Below are 20,283 nucleotides of genomic sequence, written 5' to 3' on the forward strand. Positions count from 1 at the left end.
GAGGAGGTATGGTAGCATTAGGTCACGGTCGTGTTCTATGGGGGGACTGAAAGGAAGTAAGGGAGGATGTTATGTCAGCCAGGTGTTCTTTTCTTTGGGTTTTTGGGGAAAAAGGACTGAGGTGTAGGATAGCTGAGACAGCCCTCCAACCCTATCCATAGTCTGTAACAAGTTAGGGAATAAATTGTCTTGGCACGATAAAAGCTGCTAGCCTCCAAGCCTGTTCATTCAGCCACACAAATGCTAGTGCTATCCGCCAGCATTACAATATGTGTGCGTTCAGGTATTGCATTTTCATCTACAATATGTCAGCATTTGGTGTGTGTGTGTGTGTGTGTGTGTGTGTGTTTGGAGTGGGTGTGGGCATGTGTTACTATCTTTGTGAGAACAAAATGTCCCCACAAGGATAGAAAGATGAGGAAAATTACGCAAGGTGGGGACCTATTGCTGGTCTCCACAAGTTCAAGAGGCTGTTTTAGGGTTACAATGTAGTGGTTGGGGTTAGGGTTAGGGTTAGAGGTTACAGAATGAATGTAAGTCAATGGGAAGTCCTCACTAGTATAGCAATACGAACGTGTGTGTGAGAGAGAGTGAGAGTAGCCTACTTTTCAGATACACTGAACTGCCTTCTGGGTAATGGGAAACCTGACTTTCAGATACACCAAAGCTTTGGTGGAAAATGAATAGATTTAAATATGTTTAGTGGCAGTTTTAACCACATGACCATGGAACTGCTGTTGGATACATAAATATATTGCTTGCTTTCAAAGTTATCTAGCTAACTGATCGGTATTGTCAGCCTTCTACAACTGGCTGCTAGTTTTTATTTTTATTTATTTTATTTTTTTGCTCTCAGTGTCATTTTTTAGCGCATCGCGGGAGGATTGTATGTCTTTGCTTATTCGGTGAATAATCCTTGGAAGGTCTTTGTACAACGCCACGTCCATCGACTTAGGAGCAAGCGCTGTGAAAAGTAGCCTACATTATAAACCTCCACGAAAATGGCATAATTATTTCCGTAGGAATAATACAGCTGGTCACATTCGATATCTTTAGGTGTTTTTTTTTTTTTCTTCTTTATCAGTTTTCCTATTTCCTTCCGAAGCCATCTGATGTCCACAGGAGGAAGCAATGTAGCGTTTTCCCCTCTTACCTTTTCTCCGCGCTCTTGCTTTTTTCGCATCAAAACGCAAATTTGCAAGTGAAAAACCCAGTGTAACCATCACGTCATTGACGTGCACAGATACTGAATGGGGCATCTTGTAAATAATAAATTGGGTTATGGTCACGTGGCAAAGCAAATGAACGATTCCAGAAGATTTTGCATTGCTGATCATCCTTGCCTTTGCGTGCCCCGTCCGGGTAGTCGCCAATACAGTATCGGAAATCGAGCTTTAAAAGCCACCGTAATCTACTGGGCTAATCCTCAAAAGCGTGAGTGTTTTTTTTCTTTTTTTGTCTAGAGTATCAAAGCTTCATTATTTAGATGTGAAATGGCGCATGCTGAGGCTTCTGCCGGTGAAGTGCTCTGTGTCTGCTTCTACAAAAAAGGCAATGCATCCCTTCAGAATACCCCAGGCACTTATTGTACGGTTTAGGCTACGCCACCTCATTGGGCGGTGCTGCTCTGAGCTGCAGCAGTTCTCTCTCAGAGTGGCAAGACTGGATTGAACGTATTGGTTAAGGTATTTACCAAAGATATGTTATTGAATTGTTTGTGAAAATAAGTATCTAATGCACATCAGCCGTTGTCTATGTTTGGTATGTGTACTTGTGTGCTTGATCATCGAACTCGTGAGTATATTTAATCGCATTTTTATGACATTTAGCTATCTTTGCTAACGTTTGCTCAGATGTAGCAGGGATGCACGTTTTGTTCGCAATACTGAGTTATTTGGATAATAACCCCTTGTAGTCTTGGGCTAAAAACCTCCGCTGAATATATAGCCGTTTGTCTGAACTTCGCTTGCTGGCGCTTATAGTGTTGGACCAACTCACAGGGGACAGAAATCAGATGCAGCCTCTGACTAATAAATATTTCACAAAGGGGGTGTAGCTTTGACAACGGTTTTATAAATTATTTGCGCTGGCCAGTGACATATTGTGTAAATATCCGTAATATGATTATTGTTATTCACAGTTTTACAGTATTGCATAGTTATTTATTTATTTATTTTCTTACCCTGGGGCGGGCGGCTGAGTGTGTAAAATACTTTATTATAAACCCTCTTCGGCTTTTAAAATTATTTCTCGAAACCTATGTTATATTATTCTGTGTTAAACAATAAATCCAATCTGTGTTACGACCCTCGGTTTTACACAGGATGGTTTTGGTTTTTACATGGGGTTACACATATCACCGATCCGTCGAGTTGGTGAAAGGTTCTGACGCTGAGTCGAGGTTAATCTCTCATGACAAGACTTGAGATGCTCTGGGGCGGTGTTTGTTTTTGAGTTCCAAGTAGGCCTCATTTTCTGCGTCCACCCTGGTACCGTTTACCGTCGCTCCGCGATTTAACTCAATAAAGTAGTAGAGCTGGCCATGGTGCTGAAATTTTCCGCCCACTTAATATGTATTCGTTGGCTTCAGTAAAAGAACACACTGCGCGTTTTATCTAATAAATCTATGCACTGCGAGGGATTTTTTTTTTAAAAGTAGGACTTATGCGGCTCGATTAAAAACTTATTTCTGAAGCTGCATTCGTGCTTTTAAAAATATTCAATTATGGAAAACAGATTGGTTAATCGATATTTAATCTCCTATCACTATTTTTGCAGTAATACAGGGACGATCCTCCTTGAAGTCTCAATTCATCATACGCAATTTGTAGGCTACCTTCAAATAAACAGGTATAATAGGAAGTGTAAAGTACAGTGCATGTAGTATGTAGAGATCAGAATCTGATGGCTTCCCTTTTGTTAGCTTGCCTTATTGTTTATTTGTTCTCAGGTTTTGTTTTTTGGTTTTCAATCCCATACATGCATGTGTTCATACTTGGGAAAGTATTGTTAGAATTCAAGGGGTTCATGATGAATACGACCAGAAAGGAAAAAAAAAAAACATCATGCACCTTGGTGCAAGAAGGGTATAAATTAAAATGGGTACTCTAGAGGTTTTATATGATCAGTTTAGGTATGATAGTTCATTTCTCTCATATGTTATTCCCATGTTGTTCATTATTTGACATTTAGCAAGTGCATTGGCTGATTTTATTATTGTTGTTGTTTTGTTTATTATGGCAGCTTTCAATATGAAATACAAAGTGTCTCTTATGGGTCTTTTATTTACTACTTTTATGTCTGTATTGTGTTTCCTTCTATTTATGTTTATTATCTGTGATTATATGAAGTGCATTTAGTGTGAATACAAATATATGTACTATTGTTCTTGTACGTCATTAATAGAGATATAGCCTAATAACCACATAAATCTTGTTGGGAGAAGGGGGAGATTGGGGTGTTTTACATTTTTGATGTCCAAGGATATGTAATATGGAAAACAAATTAGTTTTTCCTCACATCAAAAATATTCGCTCATTGGCAGGTTTGACGTGTATCAAGCATGGTCTGTCTACCTAAATTGCTGGTCATGACTCCAGGTCACAGCATTGTCTAGTTGTGTGCAAGAAACACTTTCCATAACAGTCATTATTTCACATATGGCATGTACATAGTATTGGGTGTGGTTATCAGATCAGCCCACATGCTTTGAGTCATGGCTCTTGGTCCTTGGCAGCCACAACAACAAATATGTTGGCAAAACACAAATTTTGCATGGTAAATACATTCACAGTTCACTCACTAATTGTTTGTAGTCCTTAGATGGCTTATACAATATTGTAGTTTTCCTAGATTTAAGGCCACACCCAGTATGGCTGCCAAGTGGGTATTTTGCAAATCAAAACTTGCACAGATTGCACCTTTTCATCTTATATTTGACAAATAAATCAGAAATGAACTACTTTTTACTGCAAACTTGTTATGTCTTTAACCTCCCTTGGCCGCACCAAACTGCACCCAAAATATCACTGAATTTTACATTTATATTACACATGTATTTCCATGATGTGTTGATGTATATTGTATATTAGCATATTCTTAATTAATTTATGTGGTTATTCAGACTTCTCACATTCCTCTCATATGTCATGTATATCTGTAAATTATTTTTTACCAGAAATTCCATTTTCAACCCTAGCAGATATTGTGATCCTGTTGTTGATGTTGTTGCTCTGAGCAGATCCAGGGTGTCTTACAGGGAGATGTTTTCAGTTATTCTTATGTGTGCTTCTTTTACGTTAGAGAGGGCTCTTGTATTCATATAGCCAATAGTGAAAAGGCAAATGTAACCAAAAACACAAGAGAAATGTCTAATAATACATTGGATTGTTCTGTTGATTATCATGTGATTTCACCATTGTTACCACTGCTTTCCTGTATTTGTATGGTAACACACTGGGGGCTTTTTCAACATTACTGGAGAGAGATCACATTGTTACATTTTCGTAAGTTTGTTGGGATTTCCGGATTTCTTCGGTAACTGTTAAATATCCATTTTGGTCTACGTTTAGCCATGTACAATGGTTCAGATGCATGGAAAAAAATTTCCGGGTTATTTTAATTTTAAATCAAGAGCACACAAAAAGAACATACGGAGACTACCACTTAAAAAAAAAAAAAAACTCTAACACAAAACCTGAACTGAATCTTGCGTGCAGTCATAAGTGCAACTAAGTATTACACATGGCTACACGGTATCTGGGTCAATAATGGGTAGCACGCTAAGAACTTCAGTACAATACACTGACATTATGCACTTTAAAAGGTGATGAGTCCATATGGCCTACTTCCATTATACTCAAAGGATTATAATGAGTTGGCAGATCGTTCGTTTATCTATGTTATATAACAGCTCCTCGTAATCAGAGCGTCATCTAGCTGATCCGGAGGATCGAGTGGCTGTCACTGATATCCGTCACGGATTCAAAACTTAATGGATTCGAACCCCGCCGAGCCCAAAACTGCTTTCCTCTACAGCTCGTGAAAAATAATTCATTGCTCGCGAGGCGACAGACGCGACTATGGGAGACACAGCCATCAAGAAAAGAAGAGCGAAGCTGTCCGTCTCTTGAACCCGCTGTTTGTCATAGGCGCGGCTGACTCACCGGCTCCGGTCAACGAGTGACGTCAGCACATTGTCCGCGCATCGCAAAAAAAGGTTTAATGCTTCTCGCCATCAATCAGTGCCGTCTTCATCTCTGTCAGCATCAGGCAAAGCGGATGTGTACCCGTTCCCTTAGGCCACTCAGCCTCCAGGCCTGTGATTATTTATGTTAATGGATGCGACGCAGAGTTGACGCAGATCGGCCTCTTTTTATTAGGCGTATTTTTATTTGCATATATTAAGCCATTGCGATATTGTTTTCTTAACAATACATTGGCATTTGAGTGTCGCATTTGAAGTAAAGTACGTTTTACAGTTTGGTTCGTAAGGTGGGCAGATGAGTGATCCTTCTTCTTTAACGTGTCTAACGTGTCTCCTCAATTATGAAGATTGTGCTGAGCCTCACCGGTTTTTATTTTAGTTGAACTGTCTTGAAAATATTTTGAGTAAACAAAAAATACGGGGAATATCTTTATATTTTAAAATATGATATTGTGGTCATTTTATTGGCCAATATGCAGTCATTCTGAATGAATGAGTCCAGGGCAAAACTGAATTAAAGTCATGCTGGTATGGCGGCTAATTCACTCCGGTATGGTATGCGGCATGTTCTTCTGAAGGCCATCTGCCTATAAATGCAGGGACAGACATGGACCACGGCAACGGCAGCTCATTCCCAGGGCTCTGTCTGTTCGTTTATTATTTATCTGAGAATTTCTGCAGCAAAATGGAGGAGCCATCCTTCCTTCCTGCCTGTGCTATGGCTTGGCCTGGCAATTATCCCTCGAAGATGTACCGAGACCGCACAGGAGAGCTGCAGACATGCCGTGAATGCTCAGCAGCGGTCTGGCCAGCGTAGAAGCGCGGGGCGTTGTTTGTGCGGACGTGCCGTGCCGTGCCATGACGGAGGGTCCTGTGGGAGCCCCATGTGGGAGACGGGTGCGAACCGCACAGCTGCAGACTGGCGGCAGGCTGTGCCACGTTTGGGCAGGGTCTGGGTTAGGAGCTGTGGCACAAGCTGTTAGCCCTCAGACCAGGACATCTTGTGCCTCTTAATTCAAACGATTCTCTGTTGGCAGGCCCATGAAAAGCACAACAATTATAATTGTGTAATTTATAAAAGACTGTCTCTCTCACTCTCTAGCTCTCTCGCTTTCTCCCTCTCGCTCTCACTCTCTCACCCACCACATCAGAATAGCAAGCAGGAGAGCAGTCCCTGTAGAAAAACACACTCCTACTGAAGTTGCAGCTTTGAAAGTGCTTTTGTTTTTTTTGTTTTGTTTGTTTTTTTGCTGGACGCTGGTGGGCTGCTGGATGCTTTAATGAGTCATGTGTTTGTTTGTGCTGAAATGGATCTGAAAGAGAACCACAGCAGTCAGCAGCCGGCATTTGACTGACAGTCGCGCAGGCTGCTACCCTCAGACCCTCAGAGTTCTGTGCAGCATCCGTTCCATCTGAAGTTGGCAGGGACCCTTCCTTAGAGGATGTAATGGTCTGGAAAAATGAGTACATTTCCCTGACTAAGTGTCTGGCCAGAGGTACACGGGGCTGGTGAATCTATAGTGCAGTGGAATGCAAGGGCCAAGTTCCACATTTCATTAGGCTTATTACAGTTAGAAAAAGGTCCGCAGTAATTACTAATAGTTTTTTTTATTTATTCACAAGCGTCCCTGTCATAAAACACAAACCATCAATAATTTCATTTGATAATTAGGCCCTTGAGGCAAGATGTGGGTTGTATTTCACTTTGCAGGTTTAATTCAGTGTCAGAGTCCATTTTTATTGCTAATGAACGCTTACCTTTGGAACTGTTTGGTTTTGCTTCATTTAACAAGCATGAGTGTATTTTTAACATGTCGGATACTCTGTACTTGACTTGATATTTACTTGCATTTAGTTCAGCCTGGCCATTGAAACCAGGCAAGATTTTGTGCTTAGTTTGCATTTGGAATATGAGACTGGAGATTCCCATTTAATTTTGAATAATCCATGCGAGAGTTTATTTGGGAAAAGGACTGACGCAGTGCGCACACTGACAGAAAGCACGCTGGTGACACCACTGTAATTTAAGTGCAGTGATGTTTACAACTATAAAAAAAATAAAGGAGTAATACACTAATTCCACATCTAGGGAGTGTACAGTGTAATATCAAACTGTTTGACTCAAAAAGTGCGAGCCAGGGACTGTCCTATCCTGTTCCTGAAGATCTACCGTCCTATAGGTTTTCTGTCAACCCTAATTTGGCACACCTGATTCTACTAATTAGCAGCTCAATGAGATCTCTAACTGTTGAATGAGGTGTACTTTGTTAGGGTTGTAACCTACAGTACAAGACGGCAGATCTCCAGGAACAGGATTGGGCAGCCCGGGTTGCAAGCGTTTCGCGACAGTGCGAGCCTGCTGGGAAGCAGTCACTGTTTGCTGTTGGCTATGCGTGCTGGAATTCCCCTGCCTACCCAGAATTCAGCAGGGGAGCAGCTTGTATCCAGGTCAGCCCGATGCTGTTTGTGCTTCGACTGCAGCAGGGGGAGGGAGGGAACTGCTGCAAGATGGACGATCTCTCTCCGTAGATATCGGCTGCAGAACTCTTACCTGCTCTTGTGCCGCGCCTTGCCTGAGCCGCAGATTTCAGAAGCTTCTTATTTTTGCGCTTTATTATTCCTACCGATCATTAAAACGATGCTAGGCTTGTGTCCTCTGAGAGCAAGGTCTTTGTCATAGCTTTTTTCCGTGCCTGGCCAGACAGCCAGTGGGGTTGCAGGATTGTGGACGGTCCCTCGTGCTGCTTCCCAGATTTGTGGGCCGTGCTCCTGACTCGCGCAGGTGCTCAAGAGTTTCCAGTCCTCCGCGCACATCCCCTCTCCATCTGTCTCGAACAGCACTGAAGCTGCCGTCTGCTTGGCTGTCTCCTCTCCCCTAAATACAGCCCCTCCCCCCCTCCTCTGATATTGCGGTTGAATCTCATTTTCACTTCTTTACCTCCATGCACAAGATGTTCCTTATTTCCCGACGCAAAAAGATTGGAATTATTCCACTAAGCAATTTCAACACAAAATTACACAGAATCAACATTGGATTGGCACTGAAACCTACCTATCAAGCTGAAAGTGACATCTTATTGATGCTTTTCTGAAATGGGTATTGGGAAAACGAACCCCTGGGAAATGCACTTGGCTGGGTATCTCAGTCCCTTCTAAATGCCATTTTCTTGACTTGTGGTTTCTGCGTCTGAGAGAACCATTTTCTCTGAGGTTCGTTTTCAGAGCGCCCATTTTTTTCATGCTATCTCAGCCAATTAGTCTCCTGTTTCGCGGGGAATAAAAATATTAAACGCAGGCTAAATGTTTCAGATCATAAATCACATTTTAAAAAAGCCTGTGGAGCTGTTATAAAGGAATTAACATCTGCCTGAAAGTAACGTTTTGCTCAAATCACCTGTTGTCAGCTTGATGTGCGAAGCGGTTGTTCTGATGGATTTTGCAGTGTTCGCTGATTGACCCTCGCGTCGCTTGATTGTGGATGAGCGATCGTAATTACAACGGAGGCCTCGCGTCCCACGAATCAGACACCACTCCATTACCGGAGACACCTGCGCTGAGGATTTGAAAACCACCCAGACGCCGACGGACATCACGCACAGCTCACGCCAGGATCAATCAGTGAGTGATGCCTGGGAGAACTCATTGATGGGGGGAAAAATTTAGTTTCTTTACTGATCGTTTTTTTTTTTTTTCTCGGGGAAAGCATAATCAGGAAATCGATCGCGCGTCTTCCACCGGCCGGGTTCCGAGTGGCCGAAGGGCTCGATAACGCGCATTTTTTATTGTTCGGAGTCGCACGCAATCATAGCGGCTCGTCGCGCTGTCCTGCCTGTAGCTCAGCGGCGGTCGATTTTTGGCGGAGGTCCGAGCGGCGTCGCTTCCCTTGTTTCCGGCGGGTCGGGGCCGGGGCTCTGTGAGCGGCGACGCGCGGCTCCGTCGCGTCTGGCTCGGCCTGGTCGCGTGGGCGGGGAAAAAATCGGGGCGTTTATTGTCTGGCGACTTTGCGGCCCGCCTCCAGACCCAGCTGGTGCTCGCAGGCCGCTCCCCCCCCTCCCCCCTTCGCTGCCTGTAAGAGAGGCTTGTCTCGTAGGCCGGAACGTCTCATCTACGCACGAGGCAACCCCGTGCGCGGTGACACGTTCGTCCTCGTTGCTTGGCGACTGTTCCGCGGGTGTGTTTTGAGGCACCGTGGAGCGAGCACAACCACGGCACAGACGACATGCTGCGCAAAACGCTCGGAGTTCGTTTCGCGTGTGGACTCGCGCAAACCTGATCAGAGGAACGGGGGGAAAACCTGTCCAAAAAAATCCTTGGTGGTCTTAAATGCAACCCTGTAAAAAACCCCATGAACCTTTTGGGGACGGTGAGGCCGTGACCCTGCTTGATGAAGTGTAATCTCTTCCGGTCTCTCTGTGGCTGTGGAGAGATCTCTTAGGGTCCCCTCAGGTTCTCTCTAATCTGTGTCTGTCGCTTGTCACCGGATGAAGATAAGCTGTCTCGCTGTGACGGTGAGAGGAGCCTCACACCTCAGACAGAACTCGGGCTTCTTGTCCTCTTTTGTCATCCCTCGTGATTCAAAAAAAAAGAAAGAACAGCAGCTGCGGTCATCTTTGCAGGTCTCCCGCACGTAATCTTCTCTGTGAGGCTTTCTAAAAAGGCTGAAAGGCGACAGGGTCGGCCTTTTGCTTTTTGACGTAGTGTCTGGCCTCAGACATCGAACATTTCTGTTTCGGTCCATTGTTTCTCATTATTCCCCGCAGTGAATGCTCAAAGGTCACCGTCGAATGAACCTGGTGACGCCGCAGCCTGTTTTTGTGCCTGAAAAATATTTTGGCTGTTTATTTTCTTCAAAAGGAAAGGAAGGCCTCCTAAGAACTTCCTGCTGGCGTGATTTCCGACAGTGAACGAAGTGAATTGAGTGTTCCCTCTTTTGTTCCTCCGTAGTGTGGGTTGAATTAGTGAAATCTATCCCCATCATTTACAATGACTTATTTCCAGATTGACCAAAGTGCCTCCCACATTACATGTTGTTTTTCCCCATAATGCTATTGGTCCTGACAGCTGATTGGTTAACTATGAGGGAAACAGTTACCATGGATATGTATTGCGACTGTGACTATTGTAATGAGCCAGAATGTCTCTCCATTAATCCTGCATCAGACACCTGCTACATTCTGAGATGGACCCAAGTGTAGTTTGGACCCACTACTGTGCTGATGCACCTTCTAATTGTGTCAGTAAATACAGTGATTAATGGGATTAAAGACTTTTGTGACAGAATTTTCATTTAGTGTTGCATTGAAGCAGACCTGTGATATTTCTGTTTTCTATTGCTGTTTTCTATTTTGTATATATCAGTTAGTTATGTTAAGGTTGTTGTTTGTTGTTGGCTTTACCACTGGCTCTTGGACCCCGCGGAGTATGTTTTAAATGAATCCCTGCAGAGGCATTTCATTGGACATGCTGAGGACTTATAAATCTGTCTTGTATAAAGGCCATTTACTCGGTTTTAATCAGAGTAAGTGGATGGAACATACAGAGAAGCAGATTCCCCTCAGGAGTTCGCAGTGATTTACGTATTGGCTTTTTCCTCAAGACCCTGTTGTCTGTTATTTAGCTGAAGACAAAGCCTTTTAAGGCATTCCTCTGCTTTTGTTGTTCCCTTTTACCCCTCTGTTGGGGATCTGAGGAGAGTGAATGACAGGTTCAGATACGCTGCTCACTGTCTTCTCTGCATTGCCTGCGTGGCCAGGCGATAAACCATAAAGAACAGCAGCCCTTTAAAACGGGGACTGCGTCTCCACACTCAAGCAGAGGCCTCAAACCCCACCACTGTAATACACGCTCTCGAGGCTCCGCCCCTCAAATTATGTCGACCAATCGCGCGGGCCTGTTGTACAGCGTATGCGAAATTAAGATTTATTTACATGCTTTTTTTTGTCATTTGTCTGTGTAATTAATGATAATGGAGGAAGGCTGCGAGACAGAGCCGTTCTGTGCGGTGTTTATTTACTGTGACAGATCCGGGGGAAAAGCAGTAATTGCCCACAACAAGAGTTTTTCTGTGCAGGGTCAGTCTTTGTCAGCAATTAAATGGGTGTCCCTGAGAGTCTGGTACAGCAGAAGAAAAAGAGGAGACTGCAGAGGAGAGGAGGGAGGAGACGAATAAAGGAGGTAGTCGAAGGAGGAGAGGAGTGGGAGATGGCACCAGGAAAGAGAAGAGGACTGGAAAAAAAGGACAGAAAGGAAAATATGAGGGTGGGGGAAAGAGCTGGTGAAAGAGACAGGGATGTAATTTCTCCTCCATCGCTGGCTGGCTTGATGGGACTGGAAGAGCTCTCGTTGCCGGCACTGTCGCTGTCAGATGTCTGTGAGTCCTCGCACTGTCTGTGTGTTCTCTCCTTCCTACTTTCACTCTGTGGTGTATTTCAGAGATGTGTCCTCTCTTTAAAAGGAAAGATTAGAATAAGCCAGGTGGCACTGGTGTGTGTGTGTGTGTGTGTGTGTCTGTGTGTGTCTATGTTTGTCGGTGTGTGTGCGTTGCGTGCGTATGTCTGTGTCTCTGTGTATCTGTGTCTACGCATGCATGTGTGTGTCTGTGTCTGTGTCTGTGTGTGTGTGTGTATGCATGCATGCGTACGTGTGTGTATGTTTGAGTGAGCAGGCGTGTGTTGGGGGAGGGGGTGTATCCACACATGCGCTGCAGACACGGGACTCAGGAGATCAGGAGAGGCGGCACCAGCAGCTGGCTTTTTTATCCGTCTGTTACACAGTAAAAAACACTGAGGAGGAAAAAATGGCTCACCTGAGGAGCTATCAGACTGCCTGCTGAAAAATAAAACATTCAATGCAGGGAGACTCGGAGCGAGCGCGGCCACACCCACAGAACCATGTTCTTCTCAGAAGAGAAGTTAAGGGGGGGAAGGGAGAGGAGAGGAGAGGGAGTGCACACAAATAAGATGCCCGTTCGTGCATCTTTCTTCTTCTTTCTCACCGTTCCTCTCCGTGGCCTTCTTTCTTGTGGTTCGTTTTTTTAACTGCGAGCGGCTGATATTATTTACCGTCAACCTTCCCAAGTCTAACGCGACGGGTCACCATAGCAACCAGACTCTTGGGAAAGCCGCATTAATTAGTTATTTTCCCCGCTCGCGAGGCGTGGCTCGTGATTTGTTTGGTGCACGCACTTCTGTGTATTCCTTGCTGAGATTACGGCAGTGTTTCTCAACTCTGTTATCTTCTGCCCCTGTGCTGCTGTATTTCGTCTTTGAGCATGCAAGAGCTTATTCCCACAATATTCCCATAATAATACTAACTTTATTTGTACCACACCTTCCTCAAACCCAAGGATGCTCAATGGAGTATGGCAATGTAGGTCCATTAATATACTGTACATATAAGAAGGGGAAATGTATATTGATATATATTTATATACTTGCACTGTAACCTTTTTTTTTTTTAAATGTCTTTTTGAACACCCCTGGGGCCACACCAGTTAGATAACGGTGAATGGGCTCATATTATCAGCCAGCTCTTCGCCCAGGGCCTCGCCCAGAGCCTCATCTCACTTCTGCGTCTGAACGAGCTCCGTTTCCGATCCTGCGCTGCTAATCTCTCCACATAATGGAGAGATTAATGCTGCAGGTTAAGCCTAGCAAATTAAGGCTGAAGGCTGTGTCATTGTGATTGTCTGGTATCCTTTTCAACGGTAGCAGTTGCGTGATAAACGTATCATTATGGGATGTTTTGACTTGCGTACGGCAGAGAATAATTGTCTACATACCTACCGTACATTGTGTTGCGCCGTCGTATGGTCGCTTGCTGAAAACTCGGCGTAAGAAACGCGGCTTTTGGAGAGCTAGCCCTCCACTCAGCGATGCGCCACATGGTCCAGAACTGAGCCCCGGCTTCCCTTTTGGTGCTACACACGATTGGCTAACGTGTCAGTGGGGGTAAGGAATCAATCAAATTTTATTTGTATAGCGTATTTTACAGCAGTTGTCACAATACACTTTACAGACAACCCTGGCCTAAACCCCCCCACAGGAGCAAGCCTACGGCAACAGTGGCAAGGAAAAACTCCCTGTGGCAGATGGGAAGAAACCAGGCTCAAGGGGGAATCCCGTCCTCCTCTGGTCGGCTCAGGGTGCCGACTGGTGACCAACATGTCAGTCAGTTTAGGAAGGTTTCAGTCAGCTGAGCACTAGTGACGTGAGGGCCTGTGTGGCTTAGCTGTGTCTGTGCAAATTCAAATTTGTATGAAAAGTTCACTAAATATATGGGCTGCCTAGGGACTACAGGTGAAAATTACCCCTAATGGCTAAATCTGGCACATTGCACATTATGTTTATTAATGTGCATTGTCCCTGTTTTTAATTGAATAAACTGAAAACTGAAACGAATATCTTGTTTTTTGTTTCTTTTTTTACGCGGATCGCCATGGCAGAACGAGCCCGGTCCCTGGCGCCATGCGGACTCGAGCTAACGCTAACGCAGACCCCCTGTGAGTGACGGACAGGCGAGAGCTGCTTACTCCTGCCCCGCCCCTGCCTACCGCTTTCTGCGCTCTGCCGAGCAAGAGGGGTCTCCCGCGCTGCCTGCAGGGGCTCTACGGCCCTTCCTCCCGCCCCGCTCCGCCCCCAAGCCCCGCCCCATCCTCCTCCTCCTTCTCTGACCAGGGCCCAAGATGAGCAGGGTTTTTGCCAAGATGGACCCCCGGCGGATCCACTGGGGGGCCACGTGGTACGCCTTCCGCTCGCGCGTGCTGCGCACCAAGCCCGTGGAGTCCATGCTGGACGGCGCCGGGGGCGGGACCGGCCCCCACGGCACCAAGCTGGCGCGGGTGCTGACCACCGTGGACCTGGTGTCGCTCGGGGTGGGCAGCTGCGTGGGCACCGGCATGTACGTGGTGTCCGGGCTCGTCGCCAAGGAGATGGCGGGCCCCGGAGTCATCGTCTCCTTCATCATCGCCGCCGTGGCTTCCATCCTGTCAGGTGACTGGCCGTCCGCCAATCGCGGAGCACCACACGGTTCTCCATATGACATTACATCACAGGCATTTAGCAGATGCTCTTATCCAGAGCGACTTACACAGCTTTTACACGGCATCCATTTATACAGCTGAAGCAATGCAGGTTAAGTACCTTGCTCAAGGGTACGATGGCAGTGTCCTACCTGGGAACCTGTGACCTTTAGGTTACAAGACCAGTTCCTTACCCATTATACCACACTGCCGCTCAGAACTTCTCCAGAACCCCCCTCCACCCCTCCTTCGATCCCTTCCCCCCTCCCTCCCAGCTGTGAGCTGTGAGTCCGCCTGATATTGCAGAGGAGTCTGCCCCTGCCAGGGAGCGTCTGGCCGTGCAATAGCTTATAATGACCTTGTTACGCTGCGGCGAGATATGAGCCTCCTCAATCATCAAATTGCGAAAGAAAGGGGAGCAGCCAACCAGATCAGAATTAGCTCTGTTTCACACTGCACCACAGCAGCTCGTAGCGCTGCTCGTGATGCTTGCAGCCGGTAGCCGGTAGCCGGTGTCCTTCCGCTGAATGCTAAAATTGCCGCCTCGAAGACAGCTCCTCGTTTCACCCTCACAATTCCGTCTCAGTCTCAACTGTCAGTGGAGCGTAGGTTGGCTTTATTTTCCGGTTCCAACAGTCTGCTGAACAGACACAGGCCGTCCATCCATCCATCCATAAAACATACAGTGGGGAGATCGAACAATTCCGCTCCCTCAGTTTCACTCTCTGGCTGTATAGTTATCCACAGTCATTTCTCCGGCTTTATACAGCAGCTATTTAGACTCCACCGCGTGGAGAAAGGGAATGGCTAAGCCCCGTGTAAGATAAGCTCCAAGGTCCTTGCCCTCCGATTTGAACCTCTAATGTAGCAATCTGGCCCAGCATGCTCTATTTATCGCGGTGCGCCTCAGCTGGGACGCTGCGCTGAGCGATTGGTGAGGGGCCGATGCAGATCGCCTCGCTCGCGACGAGGAAGCTCTGCGGCTTCCCACTGTATCAGCGAACTCCCCGGCGCGCAGATGGCTGTGCCGTGATTGGTCGATTTCCAGGGGGGGGGAGTCTGACGGCTTGATCAGTCATTAGGTGATTTTCGGGGGGGGGAGGGGGTCTGGCAACCTCTCAGAATTCAGTGCCTCTCTGTTGGTTTTACAGGGGATGTAATGAATTGCTTTCTTTCTTCCGAACCAACGAATCGTAATGCTGCTCTGCGAGTGATCGCAAGCGATTCTGTGCGCTGGGAGTTTTCAGGGCTCATCAGAGGGAGCTGGTTTTAGCTGTTCCCTGCCCACCCCCTCCTACATTTACCCCACACCTCAAGCCATCAGACATTTTGTGTCGGTTAAGTGTGATGGCAAGAGTAAACTCCGCATTTGTGCGCCCAGGCAGATAATCCCCATCTCTGTGCGTGTCGTGGAATTAAAGGGGGGTGTGTCGGGCCTGACCGGGAAACAGTCCGTTTGCTGTTTTGTTCCTGACACGCACTTGACCTCTGGAAATCGATCCGCCGCTCTGGGGGGAAAATCGATGCGCCGCCCCGCGCGGCGACCCGAAACGGGCCGCCCAGGGCCGGACCGCGTCTAGAGGCCCGTACATTACATTATTACATTACAGGCATTTAGCAGACGCTCTTATCCAGAGCGACTTACACAACTTTTACATAGCACTTTACATTGTATCCATTTATACAGCTGGATATATACTGAAGCAATTCCGGTTAAGTACCTTGCTCAAGGGTACAACGGCAGTGTCCTTACCCGGGAATCGAACCTGCGAACTTTCGGTTACAAGCCCAGTTCCTTACCCACTGTGCTACACTCCGTCACCGTAGGGCCTAGACCTGCCCCTCACTGACACCCCCCCTCCCCCCCCCCCCCCCCCCCGTTCCCGTTCCCGCAGGGGTGTGCTACGCGGAGTTCGGCGTGCGCGTGCCCAAGACCACGGGTTCGGCCTACACCTACAGCTACGTGACGGTGGGCGAGTTCGTGGCCTTCTTCATCGGCTGGAACCTGATCCTGGAGTACCTGATCGGCACGGCGGCGGGGGCCAGCGCCCTCAGCAGCATGTTCGACTCGCTGGCCAACCACAGCATCAGCGGCTTCATGATCCAGCACGTGGGCACGCTCAACGGCCTGGGTGAGTGGCGGCCAACGGGGAGTCACGGGGAGTCACAGGGAGTCACAGGGTCGAACGCACGAGGGGCCCGGTTCTCTTGTCAGGAGCTGAGGGGTTTGCACCAGACATGATCCGGACAGATTAAAGTCTGACAAAGGAACGCAGCTTGTCGAAGGCAATGTGAATGCAGCTATTTTTTTGTTGCTGTTAGTTATTCTCTCAGGTTTTAATGAACACGTTTTAGATACTGACTACTGAGAATGTCAGCCGACGGCAATTACCTGAAACGCCCAGTCGATCTGCGCTCATAAATTTGGTGCTCTGCGAACCGCTCGTGCGTTTTAACAGCTTAACAGCACAGCGTCTTTTCTTTATGTGAAACAAAAAAAGATTTGCTCTCTGCTATTTCTGAGTCCCTCATCGCAATCCCCAGTTTTTTTCTCTCTCACTCACACAGTTTCTGAAACCGGCATTCCGACATGAAACCAGAGGATTTGAAACGCATTAGCATTTTGTGTTTTTTTTTTTTTCCTCATTAATATTTCATAAGGCCGTGGCGTAGCAGCTTATGACAGAACGCGCTGGAGGGTGGGGGCGGAGGATGAGATTACTGCAGCTGCTCTCAATGACAGCTCTGTGGCTCGCCCCGCCAGTGAACGCGGAGGCTGAGAGATGGCGAGTCTGTGTACGGGGGGTGGGGAGGGAGAGTGACCTGGAGTCTGACGGGGGGAGGGAGAGGTGAACCTGTGAGTCTGAACGGGGGGGAGGGGGAGGTGAACCCTGTGAGTCTGAACGGGGGGGAGGGGGAGGTGAACCCTGTGAGTCTGAACGGGGGGGGGAGGGGGAGGTGAACCCTGTGAGTCTGAACGGGGGGGGAGGGGGAGGTGAACCCTGTGAGTCTGACGGGGGGGGGCAGGTGAACCCTGTGAGTCGAACGGGGGGGGAGGGGGAGTGACCTGTGACTGTGCAAGCTGAGGGGGGAGGGGAGTGAACGTGTGATCTGAACGGTGGGGAGGTGGGAGTGAACCTGGGGAGTCTGAACGGGGGGAGGTAGGGGAAGTGAAACCCTGTCGATCTGACGGGGGTGGAGGGAGTGACCTGTGATCGAACAGAGGGGGGAGGAGGAGGTGAACCCCGTGAGTCTGAACGGTGAGGAGGGGAGAGTGACCCTGTGGAGTCTGAACGCTGGGGGGGGGGGGAGGTGAAACCCTGTGAGTCTGACGGGGTGGGGGGGAGAGGGGGAGGTGAACCCTGTGAGTCTGGAGGGGAGGGACCGTGAGTCGAGGGGGGGGAGGTGAACCCTGTGAGTCTGTATGGGGGGGGGGGGGAGGTGAACCTGTGAGTCTGTGGGGGGAGGAGAGACACACAGGCCTGGGAAACAGTCTCCTCTGGTCTAATACCCCGCTCTGTTATTCATGCAGTCTGGCTGGCATGGGGATCTGTGGTGGGGGGCAGGATATTACCTGTCCCAGAGGGATAGGTGCCCTGCGGTAAGCGCATAAGCCGCAGTCGGTCCGGGGGAGGAGGGAGGAGGGCCCGCCCGCCTCCCGCGCGTTATTAAAAATGTGTGCCACCCCGGAGAGGAGGGGGGGAGACTTATGAGTCTTCATCCCAGCCCCCCGTAGCTGGTCTCTGGCTGAGCAAAGTGCACAGGAAGCTTGCATGTGAACACAGAACAGGGGACTGGTGTATTTTTGGAGCTGCGGGAGTTTTGCTGCGTTCGATGCCGACGCCGAAGCTCCCCGAGGTGCCGTGACAGAAGTGACGAAAAAAAGAAAGGTTGTGCGTTAGCTCCCATCTTCCACTGTTTCAGTTTCCCGTTTTCGCCTCTAAAGGGAATGGGAGAATAAGGCGGAGTTAGCATGCTTTGTTCTTCTCGCTCTTCAGAGGCCCCGGCTGGGTCTTGAAGGCTTGGTTAGCTCGTGAAATGTGGAAAGGCATGTCGGAATTGGCTTCGCTCCAATCCAGGCCACAGATGGGATAGATCCCATGATCTGGCTGCATGTGTGTGAAAATGCGTTGCTAAAAGCCGTACGGTGAAGCTGAGAAATTGAGTGACCAAAACTGCTCTCTCTCTCTCCCTTTGAGTGAGTGTGTGAGTGGGAAAGGCATACCAGTGGTCACGTTAACACAAGATTCTGCATTTTGTTTATGCAGAAAAAGCCAAAATGCTAAAAAAAATATACATACTACCTTCTATAAATATAGATATTCCAACGTTTTTTTTTTTAAGATTACAACAGGCAATGGCCCAGACTTGAACAAGATACAATAATTGAACCACAAGATTACAGAATTTTAAATGACATACATTGATTGTGTTGTTATTGTGAGTTGGCGTATTATGGCAAAAAAATATTGATTTTTATCAGAATGCCAGTGAATTAGTGCAAAATGCTGATTTTGGAATGTCCTGCATTCCATGGGCTAGTACACCCAGCCATCATACATTTGTTCATGTTTTTAACATTGATTTCTTACCTAGTTCCACACAGGTTTATACACGTGTGCATGTGTCTGGATTTTGTTTGTCTGTATGTTCAGTGAGTGACTCTGTCCCCTTGACCCCCCCCCCCCCCCCCCCCCCCCGCCCAGGGAAAGGCGAGGAGTCGTACCCAGACTTCCTGGCTTTGGTCATCGCAGTGCTGGTGACTGTGATCGTGGCGCTGGGGGTGAAGAACTCGGTGGGCTTCAACAACGTGCTCAACGTCATCAACCTGGTGGTGTGGGTCTTCATGATGATCGCCGGGATGTTCTTCGTCAACGGCTCCAACTGGGACGAGGGCCGGTTCCTGCCCTACGGCTGGTCAGGGGTACATTCCTGACAAACCACTCCCACCTCTCACACATCAGAAAAAAGTCTTCAATAGCTTTTTAAAATATTAGCAAATAGTTATAAAACACTGATAGTTATAAAATACTACTGTCAAATTCATGGTGGTGCTTCAATGAATCATGCTAGTCTGAAGTCATTATGTTTTCCCACCGCCCCAAACCTGCCGCAGTGTTTCTGCTTTGTGTAAAGGGTGTGGCAGGAGCTGAGTTTCAACCTGATTCCTTAGAAAACATGCACTCCAACTCGCCGGCAAGAGTGATTATTAGCTTACTGTACCGAAGACTCAGGTCCTCCCACTAGAAACCTGACCGCTGAAGTTCATGGATCAGTAACCAGGGCAACCTCTGCTTCTGGCAGGTCATGCAAGGGGCCGCCACCTGCTTCTACGCTTTCATCGGCTTCGACATCATCGCCACCACGGGAGAAGAGGCCAAGAGCCCCAACACCTCCATCCCCTACGCCATCACGGCCTCTCTGGTGACCTGCCTGACGGCCTACGTCTCCGTGAGTACCCATAAGTCCCCTCTTCCTGTCGCCGGTGGCATTAGCTGTGCTCATGTTTCCCAGGATGCATTTTTTTAATAAGTTGGTTAGTCAGTATGAGGAGATTTTTTAAAAATTAAAAAACCCAAGAATGCAATATGCAGTCATATCTGTCCTAAATCCAATGGGATTTTTTTTTAAATGGAACAACCTGGAAAATTAATTGGAACTCATCTTCCAATAACATAAGGCCACAAAAAGACTGGCTGCAAAGTTCGTACGGTCTTTCCCTGACAGACTGCCTCTTCACCCTCCCTGCACCGCCACCCCTTCAAATGCGAACCCAGAATCGTCTAGCGTTCTGCTCACCGAGCACCCGTTTCTTAAGGAGCGGGAATCTGTGCCACATCAAGGCTGTTGCTTCCTGTTGCCATGGCGATGCTTAATGCAGCGGGCTGCCTCACCTATAAACAGCCGGGGTTCGGACGACGCGAATAACAGCGCCCCCCGGAGGCTCTGCGCACGCGGCGACTCGCCGTTTCCACGGCGTCCTGAGGTGACGCGTCCGCCTTCCCTCCCCCGTTTGAGCCCGGAGGGAGAGCGAGTCTTCAAACGCCCTTTGTTCTCA

At 47.7% G+C, this 20,283-nt stretch overlaps 1 protein-coding gene across 6 annotated transcripts in view; it reads left to right on the forward strand.

Moving 5' to 3' along the window:
* slc7a14a (solute carrier family 7 member 14a) overlaps positions 1–20,283 on the forward strand; it is an 80,813-nt gene that overhangs the window by 50,729 nt on the left and 9,801 nt on the right. For 3 of the 6 annotated variants that reach the window (XM_064338764.1, XM_064338761.1, XM_064338765.1), the window contains 4 exons: positions 13,650–14,196; positions 16,121–16,357; positions 18,932–19,149; positions 19,530–19,676. In XM_064338764.1, the coding sequence (XP_064194834.1) occupies positions 13,890–14,196; positions 16,121–16,357; positions 18,932–19,149; positions 19,530–19,676 (909 nt within the window). In that variant the 5' untranslated portion in view covers positions 13,650–13,889. Of the gene's footprint in view, positions 1–1,138; positions 1,435–1,498; positions 1,686–8,648; positions 8,825–13,649; positions 14,197–16,120; positions 16,358–18,931; positions 19,150–19,529; positions 19,677–20,283 lie in introns of those variants that run through there. The other 3 variants (XM_064338763.1, XM_064338767.1, XM_064338766.1) reach the window with 3 other exon arrangements.

Source organism: Anguilla rostrata, chromosome 6, assembly GCF_018555375.3.
Source record: "Anguilla rostrata isolate EN2019 chromosome 6, ASM1855537v3, whole genome shotgun sequence".
NCBI lineage: Eukaryota > Metazoa > Chordata > Actinopteri > Anguilliformes > Anguillidae > Anguilla > Anguilla rostrata.